At 39.0% G+C, this 27,541-nt stretch overlaps 1 protein-coding gene across 7 annotated transcripts in view; it reads right to left on the bottom strand.

Moving 5' to 3' along the window:
* The window catches only part of LOC140200784 (RNA-binding protein 25-like), an 80,404-nt gene that overhangs the window by 16,933 nt on the left and 35,930 nt on the right, over positions 1-27,541 (bottom strand). For 6 of the 7 annotated variants that reach the window (XM_072264392.1, XM_072264410.1, XM_072264427.1 and 3 more), the window contains 9 exons: positions 26,149-26,196; positions 22,554-22,724; positions 20,759-20,816; positions 18,655-18,815; positions 13,681-13,857; positions 7,595-7,678; positions 4,829-5,163; positions 3,619-3,733; positions 3,150-3,239 (listed from right to left, as the gene is read on the bottom strand). In XM_072264392.1, coding sequence (XP_072120493.1) covers positions 3,150-3,239; positions 3,619-3,733; positions 4,829-5,163; positions 7,595-7,678; positions 13,681-13,857; positions 18,655-18,815; positions 20,759-20,816; positions 22,554-22,724; positions 26,149-26,196 — 1,239 coding nt within the window. The remainder of the gene's footprint in view (positions 1-3,149; positions 3,240-3,618; positions 3,734-4,828; positions 5,164-7,594; positions 7,679-13,680; positions 13,858-18,654; positions 18,816-20,758; positions 20,817-22,553; positions 22,725-26,148; positions 26,197-27,541) is intronic. The other variant, XM_072264418.1, reaches the window with a different exon arrangement.

Below are 27,541 nucleotides of genomic sequence, written 5' to 3'. Positions count from 1 at the left end.
TACAGTCATTCATAAATCTATCCAAAATTCCCATTTTGCTATTTCATCTCCTGAAGAGAATATTCTCAAACTTTCCTACACAAATCCATAATGATTATATTCCCAAGTACTAGTCAGTCAAGCCTTCAATCTACTCACTATATGAGGAACAAGATTGCTGGAATATATGACACCTGAACTAGTAAGTTTCTAGCCTCAGTGTAGAGATGTCATAGCAGCACAGCCGGTACAGCTGCTATTTCACAGTACCAAAGACCCACTTCAATCTTCCACTTCAGGTTTCCTGCCATGCCTCAAAGGTGCATCGGGTGGTAGGTGAATTGGCTACTCTACGTTGCCGTTAGAAGGCAGTAGTGGTAGAGTTCTTCCCATTCAATCTCTCCTCCTGAGGTAACTCCTGATTGCAGGAATTAATGTATGAAATCATGCTACTGTATTCGCTCTGAAAGAAAAGCACTCTTTAAAGCAGCGGTCCCCAATTCCCCAAGCGAGGGAACGATATGATTTGGCGATATGAGTCAGCTGCACCTTTCCTCATTCCCTGTCACGCCCACTGTTGAGCTTGAACACACGTGAGGTCATTATCCGCGCGTCATCCGTGTCAGAGCGGGAAGGAAATCAACTCCTCGAGCTTGCAAATGACGGCGGGCTGAAAAGTATGTTTGACATAACATCTCTGCCGGCATTCTGGATCAAAGTCAAGGGCGAATATCCTGAGAGAGCCACGGAAGCACTGAAAACGTTGCTTCCATTTCCAACTTACCTCTGCAATGAATTTAACAAAAACTAAATTGCGGAATAGACTGGACATAAGGAACCCCCTTCGAGTATCGCTGTCTCCCATCACCCCTCGATGGGACTGTCTTGTTGCAGGGAAACGAGCCCAGGGCTCCCACTGATACAGCGATATTGGTGCGTTGCAATGATTTTATATGTTCATACGGGGAAAATATGTGCTGTGTGTTTAATATCCAAATGTTACTTAAAATATTATGATGCTATTGACTTACTTATATAATCATATAACAATTACAGCACAGAAACAGGCCATCTCGGCACTTCTAGGCCGTACCGAACGCTACTCTCACCTAGTCCCACCGACCTGCACTCAGCGCACAACCCTCCATTCCTTTCCTGTCCATATACCTATCCAATTTTACTTTAAATGATAATATTGAACCTGCCTCTACCACTTCTACTGGAAGTTCGTTCAACACTTACTTCAAGCTCCCCTGATAATTAACTTATCACTATATTCATGCGAGGAAAATATGCGCTGTGTTTAATATTAAATTCGTTAGATAAACCCTTTTAGAAACAAAATTGAGTGTATTAGCCACTTATCAGCTATATTCCGGTCATGATTAACACCCCCCCCCCCCCCACCGTACAGAATCACCAAAAAGGATTTGCAGGGGAAAAAGAAAAATCGGCAGGTCACAACGCACATGCGCACTGGTGCCCGCGCAAGGCTTCATGGTCATTATAGTCTTTCTGGGTAAGCTCAACGTATTTGACTACCGGTCCACAAGAATATTGTCAGTATTAAACCGGTCCGCAGTGCAAAAAAGGTTAGGGACCCCTGATTTAAAGGGAAAAACTGCAAATAATACTCTTGGAAAAGGCCCCAAAAATCTCTTGACATCTGCAGGCAAGAATTTCTTATTCTGCCATTTCAACACACTTGCAATAAAAGTAAATATCTAACAAATATTTACATGTTAACTTTGTCATATATAAATGACACCCAAGTCTCTCTAAAAATATTTAATATTTGGTCACAAATGTGCAAGATTTAATATTTTAAATTTCTCAGCCAAAATAAATAACTTTGCATTTCCACTTTCTTTCCTCCTCAATCTGACCTCATTCTTTTGTACTTTGTCTTCCTAAAAGTTTCATTAACAGGTAACTAGAAAATTATAATCAATCTCTTCCTCCAGTTCTCAATATAGGTTGTAAATTCCCTTCCCTTCAAAGAAACCTTATAATCTATTTTCAATAAAGGTCCTTCAGTTAACAATTTGAATAGATTTATATTAATTTTCATTGACAATATTTTTTAAATGGTTCCCATTATTATCTATTATGACAACCTGAGACCAAGTTTCACAAATCGTTCTAGCCACCTCATCATACATATTTAATTAACTTTGTTTAAATACAAGTCCAAGATTGAATTCCATTTTACCCAGGAATGACTGCAAAACTGGTCTGCACATTAGCTGATTTTATGACATACTGTTCAAGGCAGTCTCAAATGCATTCAGCAATCTCATTTTCTGAACTACCTTTGCTGGTTTGATTTATTCAGTCTTGCATTGTGAATTTCCCATTGAATGTACAATTTGACAAGGGCAACTATGGATTTGACATTTCACTTGGAGTACCTCAACCCAAAGGTCAAGTCTTAAAATTCATCAGGAGAGAAGCAAGGAACAGCTGAAGTGAAATTAGGTACAAATCTACATCATCTAAATCCAGGATTTTTGAAAGGAGGCCTTTGTGTAAGTTAGGCATCAACAGGCAATAGTAACACAAACACAAGGAAACTTGCAGATGCTGGAAATTCAACACACACAAAAAATGCTGGTGAACGCAACAGGTCAGGCAGCATCTCTAGGAAGAGGTACAGTTGACATTTCGGGCCAGGACCCTTTGTCAGGACTAACTAAAAGGAGAGAGAGTAAGAGGTCTGAAAGTGGGAGGGGGAGGGGGAGGGGGGATCCAAAATGATAGGAGAAGACAGGAGGGGAGGGGTGGATCTAAGAGCTGGAGAAGGGAGAGGATCACGGGACAGGAAGCCAGGGAAGAATAGTAACACAAACTGTTTTCGATTTACCATAGTCTGTAAATTAAAAAAAAAATAGAATTATGACTTGTCTTTTTCAGTTATTAAAATATCTTATAACTTTTAAATGGATATATATGTTTCAGCCTAGGTTAACAATAATTTGGATCCAACTCCTAGTGAATCAATGCAGTTTTATAGACTTACCTTTAAATTTAAATATAGAAATGGGATATAGTAACGTGTTTAAATTGTGACCAAGAAACGAGAACAGAAATTATGAAACCTTAAAACAATCATATGCAGACGCAGAATCTTTAATAAAATTTTGGTTTGAGTTTCAGTACGTTACACTTACCATTTCTCTTCTTCTTTCTTCCTCCCTTTCAGCTTCTTTTTCATAGTCTCTGGCCTTCTTCCGTTCTCTTATTTCCCAATTTTTAAGACGCTATATAAAAAGACCAAATATTAATTAAACAAATCCAAATTTAATATAACACAGCAGCTTCAAATCCAATGGCAAAATTCAGTACTAACTCGAGTGGTTCAGTAAACAGTATAAACCATCAATGTTATTATGCATTTAGAATTTTGAAATCAACTTAAATTACACAAATCCTTTAAAATAACTTCTGGTATCCTTTCTGGATGGAGATTAAGAAATCAAATTCTGAGAGCACAAGATGCCCCAACTTTGAGCACCAGTCAGAACATCAAACAATGCCAAGATCAAATACACCCAGACAAATTAAACCTGTATATGTTCCTCTAGTTTATCTCCAATCTGACAAAGTTAGCAATACTTTTCATCTAGTTCAGCTTCCCACCTCTTGGTATGCATTTTCTTTCTCACGGAGCTTTCTTTCAAGTTTCCGACGTTCATACATTTCTTCTTCATCTTCTTCCCTATCCCTTTTCTTCTCCTTTTCTCGGCTTTTCTCTCTGCAAATTTCCATTAAATGTAAGAATCTGATCAGAAGTAATGTTAGCATGGTCTTATGGCTGAAAACTACAACATTATATAAACAGCCTAGCACAAAAAGGGTGCAGAGGAGATTTACAAGGATGTTGCCTGGATTGGGGAGCATGCCTTATGAAAATAGGTTGAGTGTACTCGGCCTTTTCTCCTTGGAGTGACGGGGGATGAGGGGTGACCTGATAGAGGTGTATACGATGACAAGAGGCATTGATCGTGTGGATAGTCAGAGGCTTTTTCCCAGGGCTGAAATAGCTAATACGAGAGGGCACAGTTTTAAGGTGCTTGGAAGTAGGTACAGAGATGGCAGGGGCAAGTTATTTATTTATTTATTTTTAAATGCCGAGTGGTGAGTGTGTGGAATGGGCTGCCGGCGATGGTGGTGGAGGAGGATACGATAGGGTCTTTTAAGAGACTCCTGGAATGGTACACGGAGCTCAGAAAAGTAGAGGGCTATGGGTAACCCTAAGTAATTTCTAAGGTAAGGACATGTTCAGCACAGCTTTGTGGGCCGAAGGGCCTGTATTGTGCTGTAGGTTTTCTATGTTTCTAAATAACCAACTCTGGCAGCAAGGTACAATTATGACAGATGTCCAAGAAACTTGGGAGAAATTATCTCCATATTCTGGCAGCAGAAAAAGCGAGAATGAAGAGGAAATGCGTAGTGTGTATGCAGAGCATGAAAATAAACGGGTCAAGCAGTAAAAGTAGTAAGATACAAAGATCAGGATGGAAAAGTCGATAGTACCCACAGTTTATTTTCTTATCTACCCCCCCCCCCGCCCCCGGGTGAAGCAATGTTTTTTATGTCAATGCTTTTATGCCATAGTAAACTTGTACTTTGCCTTGGTAGAAGCTGATTTTCCATTATCTTATTTCAAGATCATGCAACTGACACCAAATCTTCAAAAAGTCACTACTCTTTCTAGCAACTATTTGAAAAAATAAATATTAGAATATAACCAGGGACGGTGAAAACGTATCATAAAAGATTATTTTCAGGCAAGTGAATGATTAAAATATAACTTACTGAAACAGGAACCATTCCCTAAAATAATCACCTGGATCTACTTCGATCCTTGCTTCTCTCCCGGTCCCGGCTTCTTTCTCTCTCTTTATCCCGCTCTCGATCCCTTTCTCGGTCGCGTTCTCTTTCCTTATCCTTTGTTCTCTCACGATCTCTATCCCGGTCTCGCTCACGATCCCGATCCCGCTCACGCTCTCGTTCCCGCTCCCGTTCCCGCTCACGCTCCCGTTCCCTCTCCTTTTCTTTCTCGCGTTCCTTCTCTCTTTCACGCCTTTCTCTTTCTCGCTCACGTTCTTTCTCTCTATCTCTTCTCTCCTTTTCAACTTCTTGTCTTTCTTTTTCTCGTCGCCCCTTTTCTTCTTCTAGTTTCTAAAAATTAAAAAAATTCTTACTCATTAGAGATATTTACAATATTGCAATGCTACAAAAATGTATTAATCTCAAGATCATAAAAAAGGATGTTGACATAAAGTTTGTCAACTGTATCAGTAACACACAACTTTATATAATTATTTAAATACAGATAAAACAATCAAAATTTTACTTAAAAAACATTACTGCCAGATTTCCTACTAGAAAATGAACAGACTACAATCCATCCTTTGAAGTGATTTGACTTACAGTGGTCTGCTAGGACTTGGATCGTCAAGACTGGATTAACATTGCCTAAAAGCTAAATGTCTGGGAAGAGCAAGTAAATTGTTCACAAGTAATAGAATAACCATGTTGTTAGCACCAGCAGATGCCAACACATTAGAAAAAGCAACTTTTACAATATACAAGATGTTACATACAATAAATCATCCCTAGTTTACAATTAAACAGTAAATTATTAAACAAACATTATGCAACAATTGAAAAGTATTAAACAACTGTAAACACAGGTTCTTACCTCAAAACTCTTGTTGGCGATCGGCAATCAATGACTATCAAATCAGCAAACAATAATGAAAAGGAAGCTTTTACAACACATCAATTTATCCAATCAGTATGAGGCAATAAGAAAATATAACTATCACCACCACCTACTGCTGGATATACTGATGTAACTGCCATAACTGATGGTAGAAGAGGTGCAAAATAGATTTCAAATATGCCAAGTGTATTAAGCGCAGATGCACATATCTAGCTTGAGAAATGTTTTAATGTATTAAGATGTATTGAAATAGGGCAAATATGCATGCCATCAAATTCCCAGGCTATTCTATATTGTTAAAACTGTTGTTACTACAAGACCACCCCACCTATATACAATACTTAAATATCACATAAAGGGCTATTTCTTCAACAGAAAGGAATTCAATTAATGAGTTACAGGATTTGTACAAACTTACCTCTTCTAAAGGCTACTAGCTTTACTATTACCTCTTCAAGTAGTAAAACACTCTTTTACATACTTACAAAATTCTGAAATCCCTTATAGCTGAATACATTTTCTTGGGACAAGCTTGACATAACTAGGGAGAAATATTAAAAGGTAGGTCTAAAAGCTTTATATCACCATACCTTTAATATTTTAATTCAGTTTTCAATGCATTTAACACTCCTATCATTATTTAAACTTAAAAAATTAACTGACTTACAAATGATTCCAACTACTTTGATGTTAATGGATATTTTTCAATGCAAGCTGCCTTAGATTTAAAAAGAAAGGGAATGAATGAAAATAATAAATTTAAGTAGTTTAATTTAAATGTCAAATATAAACTAAAAGCAAAGGAGAAAGGAGGGAAAAGATAAGCTTATTGGGTCTTACCTCATATTCTTCAGACTCATCAGTACTCTAAATGGACACCCCCTGTTAAACTGAACTTTTGACAGCAACAGTCTGAAAGACTGTAGCAAATACATTACAATACAAGAGTCAAAACATGCAAAGGTTGACTGTACACATATTAAAAGTTCCCAATATTGAAAATAATTGCATTAAACCAGAAGTAGGGAGATAAACAGATTATTCAAGATTGTGAAAGCAAACGACTTTAAAGAATGACCAGCTGCACCTTTGCATATTTCTCTAAGGGGGCATCCATGAATTTTATAAAAAAGAAACGGAAGCTCATACTTACGTCCTATCCATGCATTTTCACAAGTTCTGAGTTCATCTTGCTTTAGTCACCATATGATCTCTATCATAATGGTGGGGGTCAATGAATAGATTAGCTTTAAGGGCATGTACATTATTCCATGCATGTTATATGGTATCTGTTTTGGATTTCCCTACCCCATTTTCTTCTTCTATGCCTAACGATTCAATAGTACCACTTACAGTCCACTAGGCAATTGCTCGAAGGCAAGGTTCTAACTTTGTTCTTCCTTCTCAAATTTGCATTCTTAAGTTGCTAGATTTAATTCCTGTACTATTAAGTTTGGTTATTAAATGCACCACAAGCAATAACCTGACAATGCATTAAAACTTATCAACATCCACTGATCAACTGATAACTCAAAATGGTTTTAGTACCAATACTGAATTCCAATAACTAAATAAAAACAAAAAAATGTATCCCCCTTACAATTCATTTCTAAGTACACCTGAGAAAATCAGATTATACGTGCAAATATACAGTATGGATGAATTTATTTTGTCCTTCTTTGTAATTCTAACTTAAAATGGGCCCAAAGTAATATTCATCCATATATTAATGACTGAAAGGGATAGTCACTGACTACCTCAATTTAACAATGATAATCTTACTGATAGCAAATGTTTTAAAGACCTATCAGCTTTCTAAAAAAAAGCAAGTGTGTGTAGATCTTGTGCTCATATTTATAGAAATAAAATAAATTTTGGTACTACCTTGTGAGTATCTCTGAATTTGCTAATTTCTCTAGAAATTAGGTCTCGTTTATCCTCTTCCATTTCCATAGCACTTATATCATCCTGTAGAACAAAGCAATAGTTGCTAACTAAGTCATTTTAAAATTTCCTTTAATATAAAAACAATATGAATGGATTAAGCTGGAAGTACACACAGTGCCTATAAAAAGTATCTATCCCCCATTGGAAGTTCTTTTATGTTTAATTGTTTTACAATACTGAATCTCAGTGGATGTAATTTGGCTTTTTTTTGGACACTGATCAAATACTCTTTCGTGTCAAAGTGAAAACAGACCCCTACAAAGTGATCTAAATTAATTACAAATATAAAACACAAAATAATTGATTGCATATGTATTCACCCCCTTTAATATGACACACCAAATCACTGGTGCAGCCAATTGGTTTTACAAGTCATATAATTAGTTAAATGGAGATCACCTGTGTAGTATTAAATAATCCAGCTGCTGGTGAGTCAGTATCCTGGCAAAAACTACACCATGAAGACAAAAGAATACTCCAAGCAACACCGTGAAGAGGTTAGTGAAAAGCACAAGTCAGGAGATGGATACAATAAAATTTTCAAGTCACCGAATATCCCTTGGAGTACAGTTAAGCCAATCATCAAGAAATGGAAAGAACATGACACAGCTGTAAATCTGCCTAGAGCTCAAAAACTGAATTACTGTGCAAAAAGAGGACTAGTGAGGGAGGCCACCAAGAGACCTATAACAACTCTAGAGGAATTACAAGCTTCAATAGCTGAGATGGGAGAAACTGCACATACAACTGCTGACCAGCTGCCTCACCAGTTACAGCTTTATGTGAGAGTGGCAAAGAGAAAGCCACTGTTGAAAAAAAAACTCACATGAAATCTCAGCTAGAGTTTGCCAGAAAGCACGTGGAAGACTCTGAAGTCTAGAAGGTTCTATGGTTTGATGAAACCAAAGTTGAGCTTTCTGACCATCAGGCTAAACACTATGTTTGGCGTAAGCCAAACACCACACATTATAAAAAACACACCACTCCCAATTTGAAGCATGGTGGTGGCTGCATCATGCTGCGGGGAAGCTTCACTGCAGAAGGCCCTGGAAGGCTTGTGAAGGTAGAGGGTAAAATGATTGCTGTGTTGTTTAAAAAAGGCTCTAAAAGTAATTCGGGAAATTATAGGCAGTTAAGTTTGATGTTGGTAGTAGGTAAATTATTGGAAGGAGTACTGAGAGATAGGATCTACAAGTATTTGGATAGACAGGGACTTATTAGGGAGAGTCAACATGGCTTTGTGCATGGTAGGTCATGTTTAACCAATCTATTAAGAGTTTTTCGAGGTGGTTACCAGGAAAGTGGATGAAGGGAAGGCAGTGGATGTTGTCTACATGGACTTCAGTAAGGCCTTTGACAAGGTCCCACATGGAAGGTTAGTTAGGAAAATTCAGTCGCTAGGTATACATGGAGAAGTAGTAAATTGGATTAGACATTGGCTCATTGGAAGAAGCCAGAGAGTGGTAGTGGAGGATTGCTTCTCTGAGTGGAGGCCTGTGACTAGCGGTGTGCCACAGGGATCAGTGCTGGGTCCATTGTTATTTGTCATCTATATCAAAGATCTGGATGATAATGTGGTAAATTGGATCAGCAAATTTGCTGATGATACATAAACTGGAGGTGTAGTGGACAGTGAGAAAGGTTTTCAAAGCTTGCAGAGGGATTTGGACCAGCTGGAAAAATGGGCTGATGGAGTTTAACACAGACAAGTGTGAGGTATTGCACACTGGAAGGACAAACCAAGGTAGAACATACAGGGTTAATGGTAGGGCACTGAGGAGTGCAGTAGAACAGAGGGATCCGGGAATACAGATACAAAATTCCCTAAAAGTGGCGTCACAGGTAGATAGGGTCGTAAAGACAGCTTTTGGTACACTGGCCTTTATAAACCAAAGTATTGAGTACAAGAGTTGGAATGTTATGGTGAGGTTGTATAAGACATTGGTGAGGCCAAACTTGGAGTATTGTGTGCAGTTTTGGTCACCAAATTACAGGAAGGATATTAATAAGGTTGAAAGAGTGCAGAGAAGGATTACAAGGATGTCGCCGGGATTGAGAAACTGAGTTACAGAGAAAGGTTGAATAGGTTAGGACTTTATTCCCTGGAGCGTAGAAGAATGAGGGGAAATTTGATAGAGGTGTATAAAATTATGATGGGTATAGATAGAGTGAATGCAAGCAGGCTTTTTCCACTGAGGCTAAGGAGAAAAAACAGAGGACATGGGTTAAGGGTGAAGGGGGAAAAAGTTTAAAGGGAATATTGGGGTGGGGGGCTTCTTTACACAAAGAGTGGTGGGAGTGTGAAATGAGCTGCCAGATGAAGTGGTAAATACGGGCTCACTTACAACCTTTAAGAAAAACTTGGGACAGGGACATGGATAAGAGGTGTATGGAGGGATATGATCCAGGTGCAGGTCAGTGGGACTAGGCAGAAAAATGGTTCCGCACAGCCAAGAAGGGCCAAAAGACCTGTTTCTGTGCTGTATGGTTCTATGGACTGCAGCAAAATCCTGATGCAGTCTGCAAGAGAACTATGACTTGGAAGAAGATTTGGTTCCAGCAAGACAATAACCCCAAGCATAAAGCCAAGATACACAGGAATGGCTTAAGAACAACAAAGTTATTTTCCTGGAGTGGCTAAGTCAGAATCCAGAATCCAGACCTCAATCCAACTGAGAATTTCTGGCTGGACTTGAAATGGCTGTTCACTCCCCGTGCAATCTGACAGAGCTTGAGCAGTTTTGTAAAGAATGGGGAAAAACTGCAGTGTCCAGATGTGCAAAGCTGATAGAGGCCTATGCACACAGACTCAAGGGTGTAATTGCTGCCAAAGATGCATTATTCCAAAACAAAGAAGCTGCCCTCTTCCTTCAAAGGGGCTTCCCTTCTTCTGCCATCAACGCTGTTCTCAACTGCATCTCTTCCATTTCGCAAACATCTACCCTTACCCCATCCTCCCACCGCAGATAGGGTTCCTCTTGTCCTCACTTACCACCCTAACCGCCTCCGCATCTAGCACATTATTCTCCGAAACTTCCACTATCTCCAACGGGATCCCACCACCAAGCACATCTCTCCCTCCCCACCCCCCTGCCACTTTCTGCTTTCCGCAGGGATTGCTCCCTACACAACTCCCTTTGTCCATTCGTCCTTCACCACGGATCTCCGTCCTGGCACTTATCTTTGCAAGTGGAATATGTGTAACACCTGCCCCTACACCACCTCCCTCACTAACATTCAGGGCTCCAAACAGTCCTTCCAAGTGAGGCAACAGTTCACCTGTGAGTCTTTTGGGGCCATATACTGTGTCTGGCACAGCCTCTTGTATAATCGGTGATACTCGACATAGATTGGGAGACTGCTTCGCCAAGCCTGCCAGAAAAAGCTGGATCTCCCAATGGCCACCCATTTTAATTCCACTATCTCATTCCCATTCTGACATGTCAATCTATGGCCTCCTCTACTGTTGCGATGAGGCTACACGAAGGCTGCAGGAGCAACTCCTTTTATTCCACCTGGGAAGCCTCCGACCCGAAGGTATGAACATTGATTTCTCCAACTTCTGGTAATGCCCCCCTCCTTCACCATTCCCCATCCCCTTTTCCCTCACTCACCTTATATCTTTGCCTGCCGATCTCCTCCCTCTGGTGCTTCTCCCCCTTTTCTTCCTTCCATGGCCTTCTATCCTCTCCTATGGGACTCCCCCTTCTCCAGCCTGTAACTCTCCCAAATATCAACTTCCCAGCTATTAACTTCACCCCTTCCCCCTCCAGGTTTCACTCATCACTTTGTGCTTCCACAGGCCCCACCCCCCCACCAACCTTCCAACTCTAACTCATCTTTTTTTTCTCCGTCCTGCTGAAGGGTCTTGGCCCAAAACATGACTATACTCTTTTCCAAAGATGCTGTTTGGCCTACTGAGTTCCTCCAGCATTTTGTGTGTGTTGTCCACTAAATACTGACTTGAATTGCGTGAATAATTATGCAATCAATTATTTTGTTTTTAATAATCGTAATAATTTTAGACCAATTTGTAGAAATTTGTTTTCACTTTGAACCTGTGTCAAATAAAGCCAAATTAAATCCATTGTGACCCAGTGCTGTAAAACAATAAAACATGGAAACTTCTGGTGGGGTGGGGGGGGGGGGTGCTGGCAGAATATAGGTACTGTAGTATCCAATGATTAAGAAAAAGGTTTGAGGTGTTACTGGATGTTCACAGAACACTAGCGAATGCAGTAATGTGCATTTGAGGTATAGAAATTTGGTAATGGTAAGCATCCACAAATGCAAGGAAACCTGATATGACAATACATCTTTCTTTAAAAGTTAGGACAAAACTTGGCTGTAATTCCCCATGATCATCTTCAAATAGTGCCCTGAGAACTTTTAAATGCAACAAGAGTTTCAAAGACTCTGCTCAAGAGCCCTGGCAATGCATTTAACTGCTAGCCTACATTAACTACTAACATGTCAGATTAAAATTAACATGAAGAGGTACTGATGGACAAGAGTTTTGTTAAAACATTAATGGACGGATATGTATGGATAAGCATTAATTGATGTATTTCCAGATTCCATTCATGCCAGTAATGAGCATACATTCTCTCTAGTCTAATACTGTATTACATATTTTTATAATGCAGAGACTTAACAATTTGAATAATTACTTGCATTAACATCTGAATTATGTCCACAACAGGATCTAATCTAAACTCTTTCCTGAAGTCTTAGCAATGCTTTTTGCTGAAAGTTAACTCTCATAGCTTCCTAATGCAAACCACTTATACTAGGATTATTTTCCTAACATTTTGCACAACCCAACCAAATGAAGTTAGTTATTGCACCATTCAATTCTTTAACCTCTTCTAATGTCCAAAAATAATTTACAGACCTTATTCTACTTAGATATTAACTTTTATAGTGTATTCATTTCTGATCTAATAACACTCCCAAACTCTCAGAAAAATAATAGATGTAAACACGACTGTTGGAGTTAACCACAGCTGTCACATTTAATCAAGCAGCTCTAGTACGAAAGTAGCTTGACAATGTTCAGTTCCTTAACCTTATAATTTGCAGTTTTCAATACACACACAAGCCTACACATGGCTTTTACTTGCAGCTCTTTTCAAATGCACACTGTCACAAGATAAACTACATTTTTGATTTCCTTCTTCCATCTTTAGCTTGCTCATTATCTCTCTTAAAGCTTTCATATCCATGTCATTATCATTTGAAATTTAACTAGTTGAAAGTTCAAATTAGTTTCATGTAGAACAATAGTGGGACCTCAGCTTCCAAAATAACCAACTTCCAAATAGCCCTGGTCTACCCACCCCAGCCAATAGAAGCATCATTCTGTTAAATCTCAAAAAAAAGTTCCAATAAAATTACCTTGCTTCAAAGCATGACAGGAATTATGTATCTAACCTTTAAGTCCCCCTCATTGAGCAACTGCCCTAGTTCCAGAGGAATCAATCCACTGAACCCATCTAGCATTCCTGTCACAAGCATATCCTTTCTTCGGTATGGAGATTAGCTCTGCATACATTGTTTCAGATGCAGGCCCCATGCAACTATAATATGAGAAATTTATGATTTTCCCCAATTCTCCAATTCCAATGAAGGCCAATATACCATTTACCTTGCTAAACCTACCACTGAGTACAAGGACATACAGGTTCTTCTGAACACCACTTTTCAATTTTTGGTCATTTAACACAAAATGCACTGCTATTCTTCTATGAGAATTATTATTTGGGAAAAAATTGCAACACTTATATTCAATGCCAATTCTCAGAGAGAGCTTTTTATTTAAACTATAAATCAACATTTCATCTATTGATTGAAACTATTTTTAAAATTTCCATGATATAATTGCCCTTACTTCAAGAAAAATATATCCTTATACCACTGTAACAAGCAGTCATCAATATTTTTGAACTCAGAACTTAATTTTGTGTTAATCATCAATTGAGAATTTAAAATAAAGGATATACAATATATCTACATTGAAATACCTCCTCTTTCTTTTCTTTTTTCTTCTTTCTAGGATGTGAATCTTGATCTTGGGAAGGTGCATTTAATTCACTGGAGTATTCTCTTATTAATCCTTCTATTGCTCCTTTTACGATCTGATCTCTCCTCTTAGTTTCCTCATCCACAACATCATCAGACGAATCCTCTGTTTTTGTATCCTTCAAAATGCAGCAACAATTAAAATAATACTCATTATGTTGAAAATCTGCCAAGTACATAGTTAAGCATTTCCTAGCTGAAAAAAATGCCTCTTAGGTATTCTTGTAGAGTGCATTAATATGAATTCAAGAGACTAGATTTTGCTTTTACTTTTGAAATTATTTATGAACTCGCTACATAACTGTCTGCCTGGATTTGAAAAACTGTAAGACTAACTTGAGAATACAACTTCTTTTGCTCAAAAGGCTTCACAATACAAATGTGAAATTCCTATATGACATGGCATGGCCTATTTATTTCTTTAAATACATTTTCTGGCAAATCATTTTAACCACTATCTTCATATCATAAACTTATTTTTAACAATGCATTTCTTTACCCACTGGGGCTAAATAACAAATCTGGTTTCTTAGATATAGCAAAAAGCTGTACCAGTAATAGCTCGAAGTCCACACGCCAAATCCAATGGGACAAAATGGGATCAATTACTCCTGCTGAACTGCAATACTAAGTAAATAAATAATGGGCTCCCTCACAGGCCAACCTATTCCATCCTGAAACACTCCTTCCCAGAATCTCATCAAATAAGCGTTCATTTTTTAAATGTAAATAAACTCAACTACAATTAATTTCAAACTTTCATCTCCACTTGGACATAATCATTTACTTTTCAATGAAACATTTTATTGCTTCCATTTTACATGTGATAAATGTTTTCTAGCTTTTGAAACTCGTTTATTACTTTATTAATTTATTGGATGAGGTAGTACTTGGTAGGAATTACTATTTATTGCCAATTCCTAACTGAATAATGGTGGGGCATTATTTAGATGGTGCACACAGCTACCAAGTTATGTAAGTAAATGTTTATTGTGAAAAGGGTACTTATTTTGGCCTGGATTTTAGGATTCACTTCATGCTTTCCAGCCTCTGACCCATTCCTGGGTGTGACAAGTACAGCTAAGGTTCTGGTCAATAAGGAAGTTGCTAGCAATGGTAATGATGTTAATGTTAAGGTTGGGATTTGGTCAAGTCAAGTCACTTTTTATCGTCATTTCGACCATAACTGCTGGTACAGTACACAGAAAAAAACGAGACAATGTTTTTCAGGACCATGGTGCTACATGAACAATACAAAAACTACACTTAACTACATAAAACAACACAAAACTACACTAGACTACAGACCTACCCAGGACCGCATAAAGTGCACAAAACAGTACAGGCATTACAATAAATAATAAACAAGACAATATGCACAGTAGCGGGCAGTAGGCTGGTGTCAGACCAGGCTCTGGGTATTGAGGAACCTGATGGCTTGGGGGAAGAAACTGTTACATAGTCTGGTCGTGAAAGCCCAAATACTTCGGTGCCTTTTGCCAGATGGCAGGAGGGAGAAGAGTTTGTATGAGAGGTGTGTGGGGTCCTTCATAATGCTGTTTGCTTTATGGATGCAGCGTGTGGTGTAAATGTCTGTAATGGCGGAAAGAGAGACTTAGGCCTGAACTATGCTATTGCCTGGCCTATGGCACAAATGTAATATGTCATATCAGCCCAAGTCGAAAGCATTCAGAAGCAGAATGCTCGCTCAACTTTCATGAGTTATGACTGTAAAAAGTTCACTTCTGTTCAACAAACACCTGTTTCTAACCTTACGTTGTAGCAAGCAAAGATAACAGTAAACTCTACACTCAGCAATCTCCTTTTGTGAGAGTCATGATTCTCTTTCCTTTGATGCCCATTGACTTGGGATTTAGTGGTGTTTCTTGATGCAATAGGTAAAAGCTGTCTTAATCTAAAGGAAATAATCCTCCCCTCACCTGGGTTTCAAGTTTGAACTAAAGCTAAAAGGAGACTAGAAAGTAACACAAATTGTGAATCAGTGAGCACATTTTTACTGACCAAATACTACTTGGTAGCAGTGCTGTTGGCTATGGAAAGGCTGATTGGTCAGTTAAGATGATTGGATTTTCTAGATTTTTGTGTGGTTAAGAGATACTTAGGCCATTTTACAAAATGTCAGGTAGATGCTGTGCTATACCTGTACTAGAAAAGTTTGTCTAGGGATGCCACTATTTCTACAGCTCAAATCTTCAGGACTGCAGCAAGGAAGTACCTAGACCTAGTGTCTTGGCCATTTCTTGGTAATAGGAGGAAATGAATTCCCCTCCTAAGGCCAGATCATGGCAACCTCAGATCAAAGAGATGATCTGCAGTACCACTGATTGAATTTCATTGCAAATATTTGATATGATATTTGCATTTTAACAAGGGGCTCTGCCAATGAAAAGAACGAGGCTGTTAATTGTCCATGCTAAGTGCTTCCTAAAAGTTGTTATAGCCAGGGGTGCTGGTGGGGAAAGGCTCCCTCTACCTATTGGTTCCTAATGGTGTGTACCTCAAACAATCTCTGACTACAAAGTTCAGCTCCTGGCCTTCACATGTGGCTAGGCTAAGCCCAGCAAAACCGTTTCTATGGACCATGAGGGGCTAGTGGTGCCTTAAAACCAGTCACCAGACAGATGGGGCTTACCAGCTGTGGTTGGTAGCTCATCTAGAAGAAAAAGTCTGATTTCAGACCTCTGCGGCTTTGCGGCTGTACCCACTCATGGGGAAAGTTTTGGGAGTAAAGGCCGAGGAAAAGTTCAAGGCTGGAGTCCTACGTTCAGTTCAACGCTGACTGGCAACTCCTGCAATGATAGTGGTGTCAAACTATATTGGTCTCTGCTACTACTTTGGAGTCATCAGCTGTGTGGAGAGGGGGAGCCTGCTACATGGGCAACACCTGCTCTCCATATCATCTTGCCCAGGCTTGTCTATCATGTAGACAGCTGGGATGCAACATCCACAGTCAACCCCAACCAATGGAGGGCCCCAATTCAAGAAAGGCAAGACTTAAGGCTGTATTCTCCTCTCACAGCTGAGATCGCTCTCCAGTACTCCCATTGTTCCAAGTTTAACCAGTTCCGTACATTTTCCATGGATCCTACCACACTCCTCAGGAAAAGACCACAAGACCATAAGATACAGGAATAGAATTAGGCCATTTGGCCCATCGAGTCTGTTCTACCATTTCATCATGGCTGATCCAATTTTCCTCTCAGCCCCAATCTGCCTTCTCCTCGTATCCCTTCATGCCCTGACAATCAACAATTAACTTCTGCCTTAAATATAAAGACTTGGATCCACAGCTGCCTGTGGCAAAGAATTCCACAGATTCACCCACTATCTGGCTAAAGAAATTCCTCCTTCTCCGTTTTAAAAAGATGTTCTTTTTTTCTGAGGTTCCTCTGCTCTTAGATTCTTCCACCAGAGGAAACATCCTCTCCACATCCACACTATCAAGGCTTTCCACCATTTGATGGGTTTCAATGAGGTCACCCCTTATTTTTCTGAATTCTAGTGAATACAGGCCGAGCCATCAAATGCAACAAGCCATCAATTCCATCATCCAAATCATTGACATATAATGTAAAAAGAATCAGTCCCAACACAGACCCCTGTGGAGCACCACTATTCATCGGCGGCCAACCAAAAAGGAAGGGAACGTCGACTCAGACCATGAGAGGCCTGCGTTGGGCATTTTCACGCCTTACAAGGCGCAGATTGGAAGTCTATGTGGGCACCACTCCTCGTACAGACTAGAGCAATGTGTGATTAAGTGCCTTGCTCAAGGGCACAAACACTCTGCCACAGCTGAGGCTCGAACTAGCGACCTTCAGATCACTAGACCAAAGCCTTAACCACTTGGCCACGTGCCCAACACAAAAAGGGCTCCCTTTATTCCCATGCTTTGCCTCCTCCCATTCACTGACTGCTTTATGCATGCTAGAATCATTCTTGTCATAGCATGGGCTCATAGCTTAAGCAGCCTCACGTGTGGCACCTTGTCAAAGGCCTTCTGAAAATCTAAGTACACAACATCAACCGATTCTCCGTTGTCTATCCTGCTTGTTATTTCTTCAAGGAATTCCTATTTTACCACATACTTCCAAGTACCCAGAGTCCTCATCCTTAATAATTAACTCCAACATCTTCCCTACCACTGAGATTAGACTAATTAGCCTATAGCCTCCTTTCTTTTTCCCCTCTCCCTTCTTGAGAGTGGACTGACATTTGCAATTTCCAGTCTTCTGGAATCATTCCAGAATCTAGTGATTCTTGAAAGGTCCAGTGCCAAGGTTGATTTTGGCCTCTGTTATTGTGACTGAATGCAGCTGTTTTGAACTGAGTGGATTTTCACACCATTACAGCGGACAGGTAAGAGCTGATCAACTGGTATGCACCTGGAATTACAATTAAGCCAAACTGATTAGAGCAGATTTCTTTTTCCTCTGGGAACATTAGTGAGTAAAAATGGCTTTTAATAAGCAGTTATATAGTGCACATACACTAGCAGTTATAAACAAATCCACATTTTTAACCTAAATTTAATTTCCACATCTGCCACATTGGGATTTATAATTGTCTCGCAAGTTAATTCAAGCCTCTGGATTCTTCACCCAGTAATCTAACCACAGTGTAAAATTTGGTATTATACATAATGCTTATTTAATACCACCATAATGCATAATTACACAGAACCCAATCTTATTGCACTTTAAATTTATAAATATCAAGTTCTGATGAAAGGTCATTCACACCATTTCTCTCCTCACATACATTGACTCACCTGTTGAATATCTACAGCATTAACTTTTTCAGTTCAAATATCAAGACAGCATTTTAAAAAGGAACACTTCAAATATTGCTTAAGTTTTTGAATATAAATGGGAAAAAATAAAAATCCAACCTACTCCATTGACTCCTTTCTTTTTGGCCTTCCATTCATCCAGCTGGGCTTTGGTCTTTGCATCTACTTTTACAAGCAGCTTTTTGTCTCCCACTTGAAGTTCATGCAATAACCTTAAAGCTCGCAGAGTAGATTCTGGCTCCTTATACTCACAAAATCCGAATGCTAGAGAAACAACAGATGTATTAACACAAGCAATATATGACATTTGGATTTTAAGTTGTTAAAACTACAATAATTTCACTGCCCAGTTATCCGCAGTACCCCCAAAAAGTTTCTGAAATCACAGAATTGAAATGAGAAATGCACACTTTTCATATCAAGATTAAACAGCAATCCTTTGATATAAGAAAGTTCAATTAATGCATTTCCACAATAACTGAATCTCTGGAGCACATCTTTGATTTACAAACCTACTTGTCATCCAAGCAGCATTTAATGGAATACACTGGAACAAAATCTTCAACTGAGTTGCTGTCCATATCGTGAGTATTGATTGTAATGCACAAAACTGGAAATAATGCTTGTGTCACTGGAAGGAAGATACAGGTGCTGCACCTGGGATCAGTACTGGAATCTTTGCTCAAAATATTACACGTCCTCGTTGACAGCAAGCCAAAAGATTGTGCACATGAATACAAACCTGGGCTGACACTTCAATATGCTGTTGTAGGAAGTACTGTCTTTTAGATGAAGCCTATCATATAATTTTAACCAATTATTTGCTCAATTTGCTAAACGACGGGGCTTGGTAATTAAACACCAAGATGTGGTTTAAAATGAGTAACCCAGATGTCACTTAATTTAAAGTGAACATTTGCAAGTAACACTAATTTCATAACACAAATGTTAAAATCAAAACATGAGTGAAGTAACAAACTCCAGCTGTCAGACACATGGCAGATAAAAGTATGAACCAAGTTATTATGGTGGGGAAAATAAGAAAAAGCTTAAATAGTACAAAGTGGAATGAAGCTGCAGAAAGACCTACTTGATTCTAAAAAGAAAAGGCAATCCAAGAAAGCTATTGAAACTATATGGAATTCTAGGCTATGCTAAGATTTTCATAAAATATCTGACCTCAGGCAGAGCATTCGCTCAATTTTTTTTGAGTACTGCCATCAGAAAGGGTACAAAGGAGTTTTCCTGTTTTGCTACCTATTAGCAGAAACTGGAGAGGTTCAGAGCAAATGAGCTTTTGATAAAAATATGTAATGTGCAAAATCATTTAATTTTAACAGTGTAATGATGTAGAAATATTTCCAGTGGCAAGAGTTGGGAACCAAAGCAGGAATAAGAGGCAACAAGAGAAAAAGTTTCTCAAGAGATTTTTCTCAATTATGATCTGAAATGCAAAAAGAGGGATAAGCACATTTTTAGCTCTAACACTCTGAAGTAAATGGGAGGGTTGAAATCCACAGAACTAGAGGAACTATGCAGGGACGGCATAACAATGTTATACCTTCTTTACAAATTCCACACATTTTGTTTCACACAGAAACGAAGATAAATTACGGATAATATTTTCCACTCTATTTGCCAGTAATTAAATTTGCCCTTTGGCATAGGTTATACCTTGCTTATTAAGTTGCTGACAGACATTCTGAGAAGGCAACTGGATCCAACCAACAGCATTTGACATTGAAATTAAAGTCTTGAGTACACATTTCAGTGAAGTACTTTTTAAAACAAATAATAAGATTCCTATGGTAGAAATATAGCTATTAAAACCTGATATGAGAAACATTCAAGCTGGTGAAACGTTGGTTCGAGTCACTGCCTCTGAGTTCCAATGCTCTTGGAGATGTTATCGAAATTCTGAGATTTATGGATTGGACTGTAGTTCATTGGCCTCTTTTAGTTCTATTTTTTTCCCCCGTGTTCGTTGTTTCTGTGGCCGATTGGGGTTTGGGGTTTGATGTTTCTCCATGTGGGTGATCCGTTAAGTTTTTGTGCACGGGAGGTGGTTTGGGGGAGGGGGGATGAATGTCTTTATTTCAACTACTATTCTGGTGCTCTGCATTTTATGGCTGTCTGGAGAAGACAAACCTCAGATCTATTCTCCATACATACTTAAATAATAAAATGAAACTTTGAACTCTACTTACCTTGCAACTTGCCTGAAGCTCCTTGTACTCTCTTCCAACTTAAAACCAAGCCACATTTCTGTAAATTGGGAGAATTATTGCAATAAATGCCACAAAGTAAATTCAATTGAATGTTTGTTTTTTTTAAATAAAATGTCATTAAAGATGAACAGTGACACACTTTAACATGACCAGCATAAAAAAACAGAACACGAGCACTGAAAAAGTTGAGATGGGCGAGTGGGGAAGAAGGAAGGTGGGAGAACCAAGCATCAGAGAAAAGAGCTATAGGATTAAATGCTCATATTTCCATTAGAGACTGCTGAAGACCTCCAGATATGGTTCTAACCATTGTATAATTTTGTACGTTTCACCACTTTTTAGGGTTGAAGCTGAGTGAAGCAGTTGGTATACAAGTAGTTGTGGTGTGTAATGAGACTGCAGACATCCCGCCCTGCAAAAACTGATTTCAGGGAGGTAGCACCATCAATTTGCGGGACACTTCCGGGAGAGGTAGGATGTCTGAGACTGTGAGGAAAGTCAGGCAGTTGATGGGACAAATTCCAGTCAGGGGATGAGCTGCAGTGTGTAAGCGTGGGGGGGAAAAAAATCGAAAAGGGTAACGGATACAGGACTGTAGGCGTTACATTTGAATACACGCAGCATACAGAATAAAGTAACAGTTATGATAGGTATGACATTGTAGGCATCACTGAGATGCGGCTGAAAAAAGATCTTAATTGGAAGCTTAACATCCCAGAATACACATTGTATCAAAAGGACAGACAGGCAGGCATAGGGGGTGAGGTCGCTATTGGTGCCAATTGAACTCCCAATCCAACTATTGGTTAATTGATGAAAGTAGGCCTTTTTCTTACCTTATCAATCACAATGAAGCAATTAAGTTCTTTGACACTTGCCAAGCTGCTCTTCCCACAGGTTAGAAGCAGCACAGATTACCTGGTCAGCCTATCTGAATGATATGGAATAGAAAGCTGTTGAGCACTGGCCCCAAGAAAGGCAAGTGGCTGGCGGACAGGCAACAGGCAGAGCACTACAAACCCCAGAGAAAGGGACTCCCAGAGACAGGCAGGAGGGGGACAAGGAGAGAAGGGATGGGGAAATTTCTGAAATTGTCAATAATCTTGAAAGCACATAAAAGTAAACTTTTCTTCAGTTAATCAGAAAGCTGATGCAAGCAAGTTCACAGAAGTAGCCATTGAGGTTGTCAGAGCATGATGTGCATGATATAACATGGATTTACTACATTGACCTTCCTGATCTGGTTAAAAGAACATGCCTCTTTGGATGCTAATATACACATATCAGGGCAAGTCCTCCATGATGCTGAGCTCTATACCCATGTCAAAACAAAAATTTCCTTGCATCCTCTACTTTAAATGGTTTAACTCTCCATGTTCCAACTACATCCCTGGTGTGGGTCTGAAACAAACTGCTTTAAAGCATGAAATATCTTTGCAACATGCACACACCCACCCAAACACTTCATTTAGTTTGAATAATGACTTGCTAGACTGGCAGAGATCACTGAAATATACTGCCCAGACTTTGTGCCCACTACCTTCTGCTATATGCTTCACAGACTAATTTGCAAAGCACCCATATTAACAACAAATATTCTGTTATACAGCTCACCAACAATAAATATTTAGGCTCATAAATAAATAATTTACCTAGACCAAAGACTGTGATGTTTAATCATACTCCACCACATTAAACCAACTTAGAAAGGAAGGAAGGAAGGAAAAATATTTTGAAGTTACATACATTACAGAAGGATGAAATGCAAACTTACCGCCAGTAACTGCCTGATTAACATATCAGAAGCTTTCTCAGAAATGTTGCCTACAAAAACTGTTGTAGTCGGACCACTGCTTTCATCACTTTCACGATTCCTTTGAGCAGCATGGTCCTTCCTTGGTCCAATATGCTTTCCAACCAGAGGCACAGAGGTTGGCACCAATACCTATGTAAAACACTGGAATGTTTTAATCCGTTATCCCAAATAAGAAAAGTGCTATAGATGACCCTGTTGTATCCTTGCAAAGCAACAGCATTAGTTGAGTTCGTTATAAACAGAGATGCCAGTAGTATGGAGCTATTGATCTTGCAAAGTCCACGTGAGATTATGTTCCTGTTCAAATTTCAATGTTACATTAACATGTGTTTTTTTTTCATTTAAACATTACACTAAACCACAACATACTGTAAATAGGGAAGTTTACACAAAATGGTGGAAATGTCAAAAAAATGTCAATTTGACAGCCAAACACGATAAAGTTCACGATGTAAACATAGATTCTATTGATCTAAAGTTAACTTTAGAACATGGCAGAACACAGCCGTGCTCAAGTAGTTTCTATTGAAATGGTTGCTATTGTCAATCACACAAAGCTTTTTTCTTTATCACAAGACCCACTGCTGTTTGCACACCAGCATGGATGCTCCATTCTTTCTCAACTCAACAATCCAGAGTTGCAGAGAAGATATTAACAAAAACAAAAGAAGATAAATAAAAGAATACCAGAAGAAAGATGCAGAGTGGAGAGGAAGTGACAAAGCCAAAATTTGAAGGGAGAAAATAAACTGAAGGCAGCAAGCAAAGTGAACAAGTGAAACAGAGGAGCTAAATGACAACAGGCAAAGGATTAGGAAACAGGTATTCACGAACTGAATTATCACAGGAATGATGTGGCAAATGGTTGAGAAAAAAATATTAAGGACAACAAATTGGAGGTGCAAAAAAACTGCAGATGCTGTAACCTGTAACAAGAACTCAGTAGTTCAGGCATTATCCACAGAGGCAGAGATCGACGGTATTTAGACACTGAATCAGGGCTGAGAGGGTATAAGGTGAGGGGAAGGAATGAGGTAGGAGAAGGCAGATGATAAGTATGAACAAGAGAGGTAGTGGTGGTGGTGGGCTGATGCAGCCAGTTGGGGAAGGTGGAATGGAATCAGGAGACAATGGTTAGTGGGTAGGAAAGTGAAAGGGCTGCAGAAGGACCTGATCAGAAAGGAGAGTGGACCATGGGAGACAGGGAAGGATGAGTGTACTGGGGAAGGTGATAGGCAAAGAGATGTGAGAAGAGCCAGAGTGGAAAACTGAAGGGCTAAATTGAAGATAAACTGTTTATTGAGGATAAATAAATTGGAAAAATCAATGCTCATGCCATCAGGTTGGAGTCTACCCAGATGGAATACAAGTTGTTGCTCCTCCACCTGATAGTAGCATGATTGTGTCAAAAGAGGAGGCCATGGACCAAGATGTTGGGATGGGAATGGGGATAGGAATTTAAATGGTTGGCCGCCGGGAAAATCCACTTTTGGCAGATGGAGCTGAGGTGTTCGACAAAGCAGTTCCCCACCTTATGCTGGATCTCACCAATGCAGAGCAGGCTAGCTTGGGAGCACCGAATACAATAGATATGCAGGTGAAATGTTGACTCACCTGGAAGGACTGTTTGGGGTCCTGAATGGTGGCAAAGGAAGAGGTGAATGGGCAGATGTAGCATTTCTGTAACTTGCAGGTTAATTTGCCAGAGGGGAAATTAATGGGAATGGCCAAATTGGCAAGGGTGTCATGAGGGAGTGATCCCTGTGAAAAGCAGAGAGTGGTGGGGGGAGAAGATGGGGTGAGCGCAGATGTCTGCGAAATGGAGGACATGCAGGTGAGGGCAGCATCAACAGTGAAGGAAGGGAAACCCCATCCTTTGAAGCAGAACATCTCTGATTTCCTGGAAAGGAAAGCCTCATCTTAGGAACAGATGTGGCAGAGGTGAAGGAACTGAGAAAAGGGAATAGCAAAAGCTGCAGATTTTGGAATCTTATCGATCAAGCTGTTGATAAGTGGAATCAGACAAGGGAGGGATGATGGGCAGATGAAGCTAGTTGGGAAAGATAGGAACCAGTGAGCAGTGTGTGGTAGATGGGTATAAAGAATCGAGTGGGGGAGGAGAACAAAACTGAGATTGTGTGGCATTAGCAGTGTAGAGGTTATCTGGACTGGGAAGTTGATGAGCTGGAATAAGAGATGAGGTGCTGTTCTTCTAATTTGTGTTTGGCTTTGAAACAGCAGCAAAGGCCAAAAGGTAGTATACCCCTTGGAGAAAAAAAAACTGTGCATCTCAACCAGCATGACATCTTAATTCCAAAGGTTAACATACAAAGAATGCTTATGCAAAGTATTGCCTTTGCGGATTATGGAGCAATAGGTTTCCAGGGTATTAACAGGAGCATAGAACAAAAAATTAAAGGCACATCTTTTGACAGTAAAGTTCGAAAGTACATGTTAAGATGGTGGAAGCATAAAATTCTTCCACATACAGTATTTGATACAAGATCGTATTTACACAGATTTGCTGACATACTTAAGGATATAGAGTAATGGTAAACAGAAATGGGTTACATCAGCCACGGTCTCATCAAATGGTGCAACATGTTAAGAGGCTTAATGGCTACCCATTCCCTCCACTAGATGCAAGTATGCAGCCAGCTTAAGTCAATAGTGTCTATAAAACATTCCCAAAAAGAACATAATATTTCATAAAATACCGGAAAGGGAGAAATCAGGATGACAAATTGTTGTGGTAAAAAAAAGTTACAATGTAATGCTTCTAGTACAAAATTAGCTGTTCATTGCTAGTGCAGATGGTCATGCTGTCCCAGGTAACAACATCGCAGACTGTAGATAATCAGGAACTAAACATGCAGGCTTCCAATTCTAGCTATAATGCCAATGACCCATTAGAAACTGCACAGCTGTGGACATTAGGCAACTGCAGGGATGGATTTAGTAAAGTTTTCCATTATATTACACACTCCCATTAAGAGGAGTGTTTATACCTGCACAATAAATCAAAATAAAGTCATGGCTACCATTGTAAAATAGAGAAATGTGCTTAAAATAAATATCAAATATATAACATTTGTTTCATTTGGATTTACATTATTGCAACTTTTAAAATGTAATTTTAAAATATGGTGCCATCAGGTTCTCCAGCCTATTGTCGTATTTTGAAGTTAAAACAGTACTTTTTTTCCAATGACTGATTACACTACTGCTGCTAAATCTGTTCTTCCAGTTGCTGTAATCACCGAACTCACTTATACATGCTTAAATGCTCCCTGCTTCGCTCATTCACTTCGTAAGCATACGCAGCTAGAAAGCCCACTGTTTTTTTTTGTAGATTAAACATATTTGGCATAATGCTACGGGATGCTCATAACCACCATGTGAATTCTCCAAATTCAGCATGAGTGTCTGGGATAGCACTGAAAATTAATGGCAAGCCTTGGGACACAGGAAAAGAAAATATGGGAAATGTTTTCATATAATTCTTAATGTTTAGTTATATACTGCCACTGGCAGTGGTCCCATAACAGGTTACCTGTTTGCCCTCTGTTGGGCAACGGTTCATGGTGTACAGCATGGAGACCTGAAAAGGGGGAGGGAGACAACAACAGTAATAAATACATCTTACAGAAACATGGGATTCAGTTGTCACATATGGAAGACACTTAAAAATGACACTTCAATTTTAAATTTAATGTTTCTAATTTTCATGCACTTACAGATGAAGGAATACGCCAAGCAAAAGTCCCAGATAACCCACACTGAATTTGGAACCATCTCATGATGGTTATTGGCTTATTTTGAAGCAAATATTCTTAACTGTGAAAAATTTACAACTGTTTTATGTTGGACTTCAATATCATTCTTCACAAAAACATTTTTGGTTGAACGCTTACACAAGTTTGGATGACCAGATTTTATGAGAATTTGTTTTAAGAAAAACACTTTAAACCTTAAACAGTAGGCCACACAGCTCTCCTATTCATACAATCATGGCTGAACTTCAAAATTAATTCAACATTCTCACTGTCCCAACATCCCTTAATATGCCCAGAGCTTTCAGGTTTATTCTTTGCACTGAATACATTCAATAAATGAACACCAACACAAAACCCTAGAGCAAAATATTCCCAAAACACTTCACTGAGAAACCTTGATGAGCTGTTATGAGAAAAAGCAATACTGAAACTACCTGGGATACTATTTTTTTAATACTTCCCCAAGTCCTTCAAGAATTTAGTAACTTAACAATTTTCCCCTCCCTATCTTGATACTTCAGACAATAAAGACGTCATTAAAAAGCCTTCTTGCTCCAACATGATTATTTTAATTTCAGGATTACTTAAAATAAAAACAATGTGCTTTGCATTTTTAGTTTAATGGCTAAATATCAGTCATATGCACCAGCTTCAGTTTAGATTAAATCTAAGTATTTTTTCCTCGAACTAGATGATGCAAATCCCCTCAGGAACAGTAGGATATCCTAATACCAATCATAACCGCATGTAAGCATTTTATGATCAAACTGCTGCAAGGAGCAACAATCCAACAAGGATTCAATGCTTTCAGAAGAGGCAAGAAAATGGTTGCAAAAAGAAAACAATTATTGCTACTTCTCAAAAGTAAGAGATAACATTATCCCTGGGTGAAGTTTATCATTAATTTTCTATGCCTGGATCAGGTAAATTCTCCACAAATAAACATTAGCACTGTCCAAAAAAAAAACCTGACATTTTGTTTTGTATATCCCTTGTAAATTTTTGTGTAGCGGCATTATTTGAAATGACAACCCAATTAATACAGAACAAACATCACTTTCTAAATATTGGTCAACATGAAATGGTGACCCTCACTAAATACCTATAAACTTATGATCTACTACAAACCAAATCATGCAAAAATAAGCTATTAATAGCCAACAAGATTTT

The sequence above is a fragment of the Mobula birostris genome, chromosome 1 (assembly GCF_030028105.1).
Source record: "Mobula birostris isolate sMobBir1 chromosome 1, sMobBir1.hap1, whole genome shotgun sequence".
Classification (NCBI taxonomy): domain Eukaryota; kingdom Metazoa; phylum Chordata; class Chondrichthyes; order Myliobatiformes; family Myliobatidae; genus Mobula; species Mobula birostris.
This window is presented reverse-complemented; position numbering and strand designations above follow the sequence as displayed.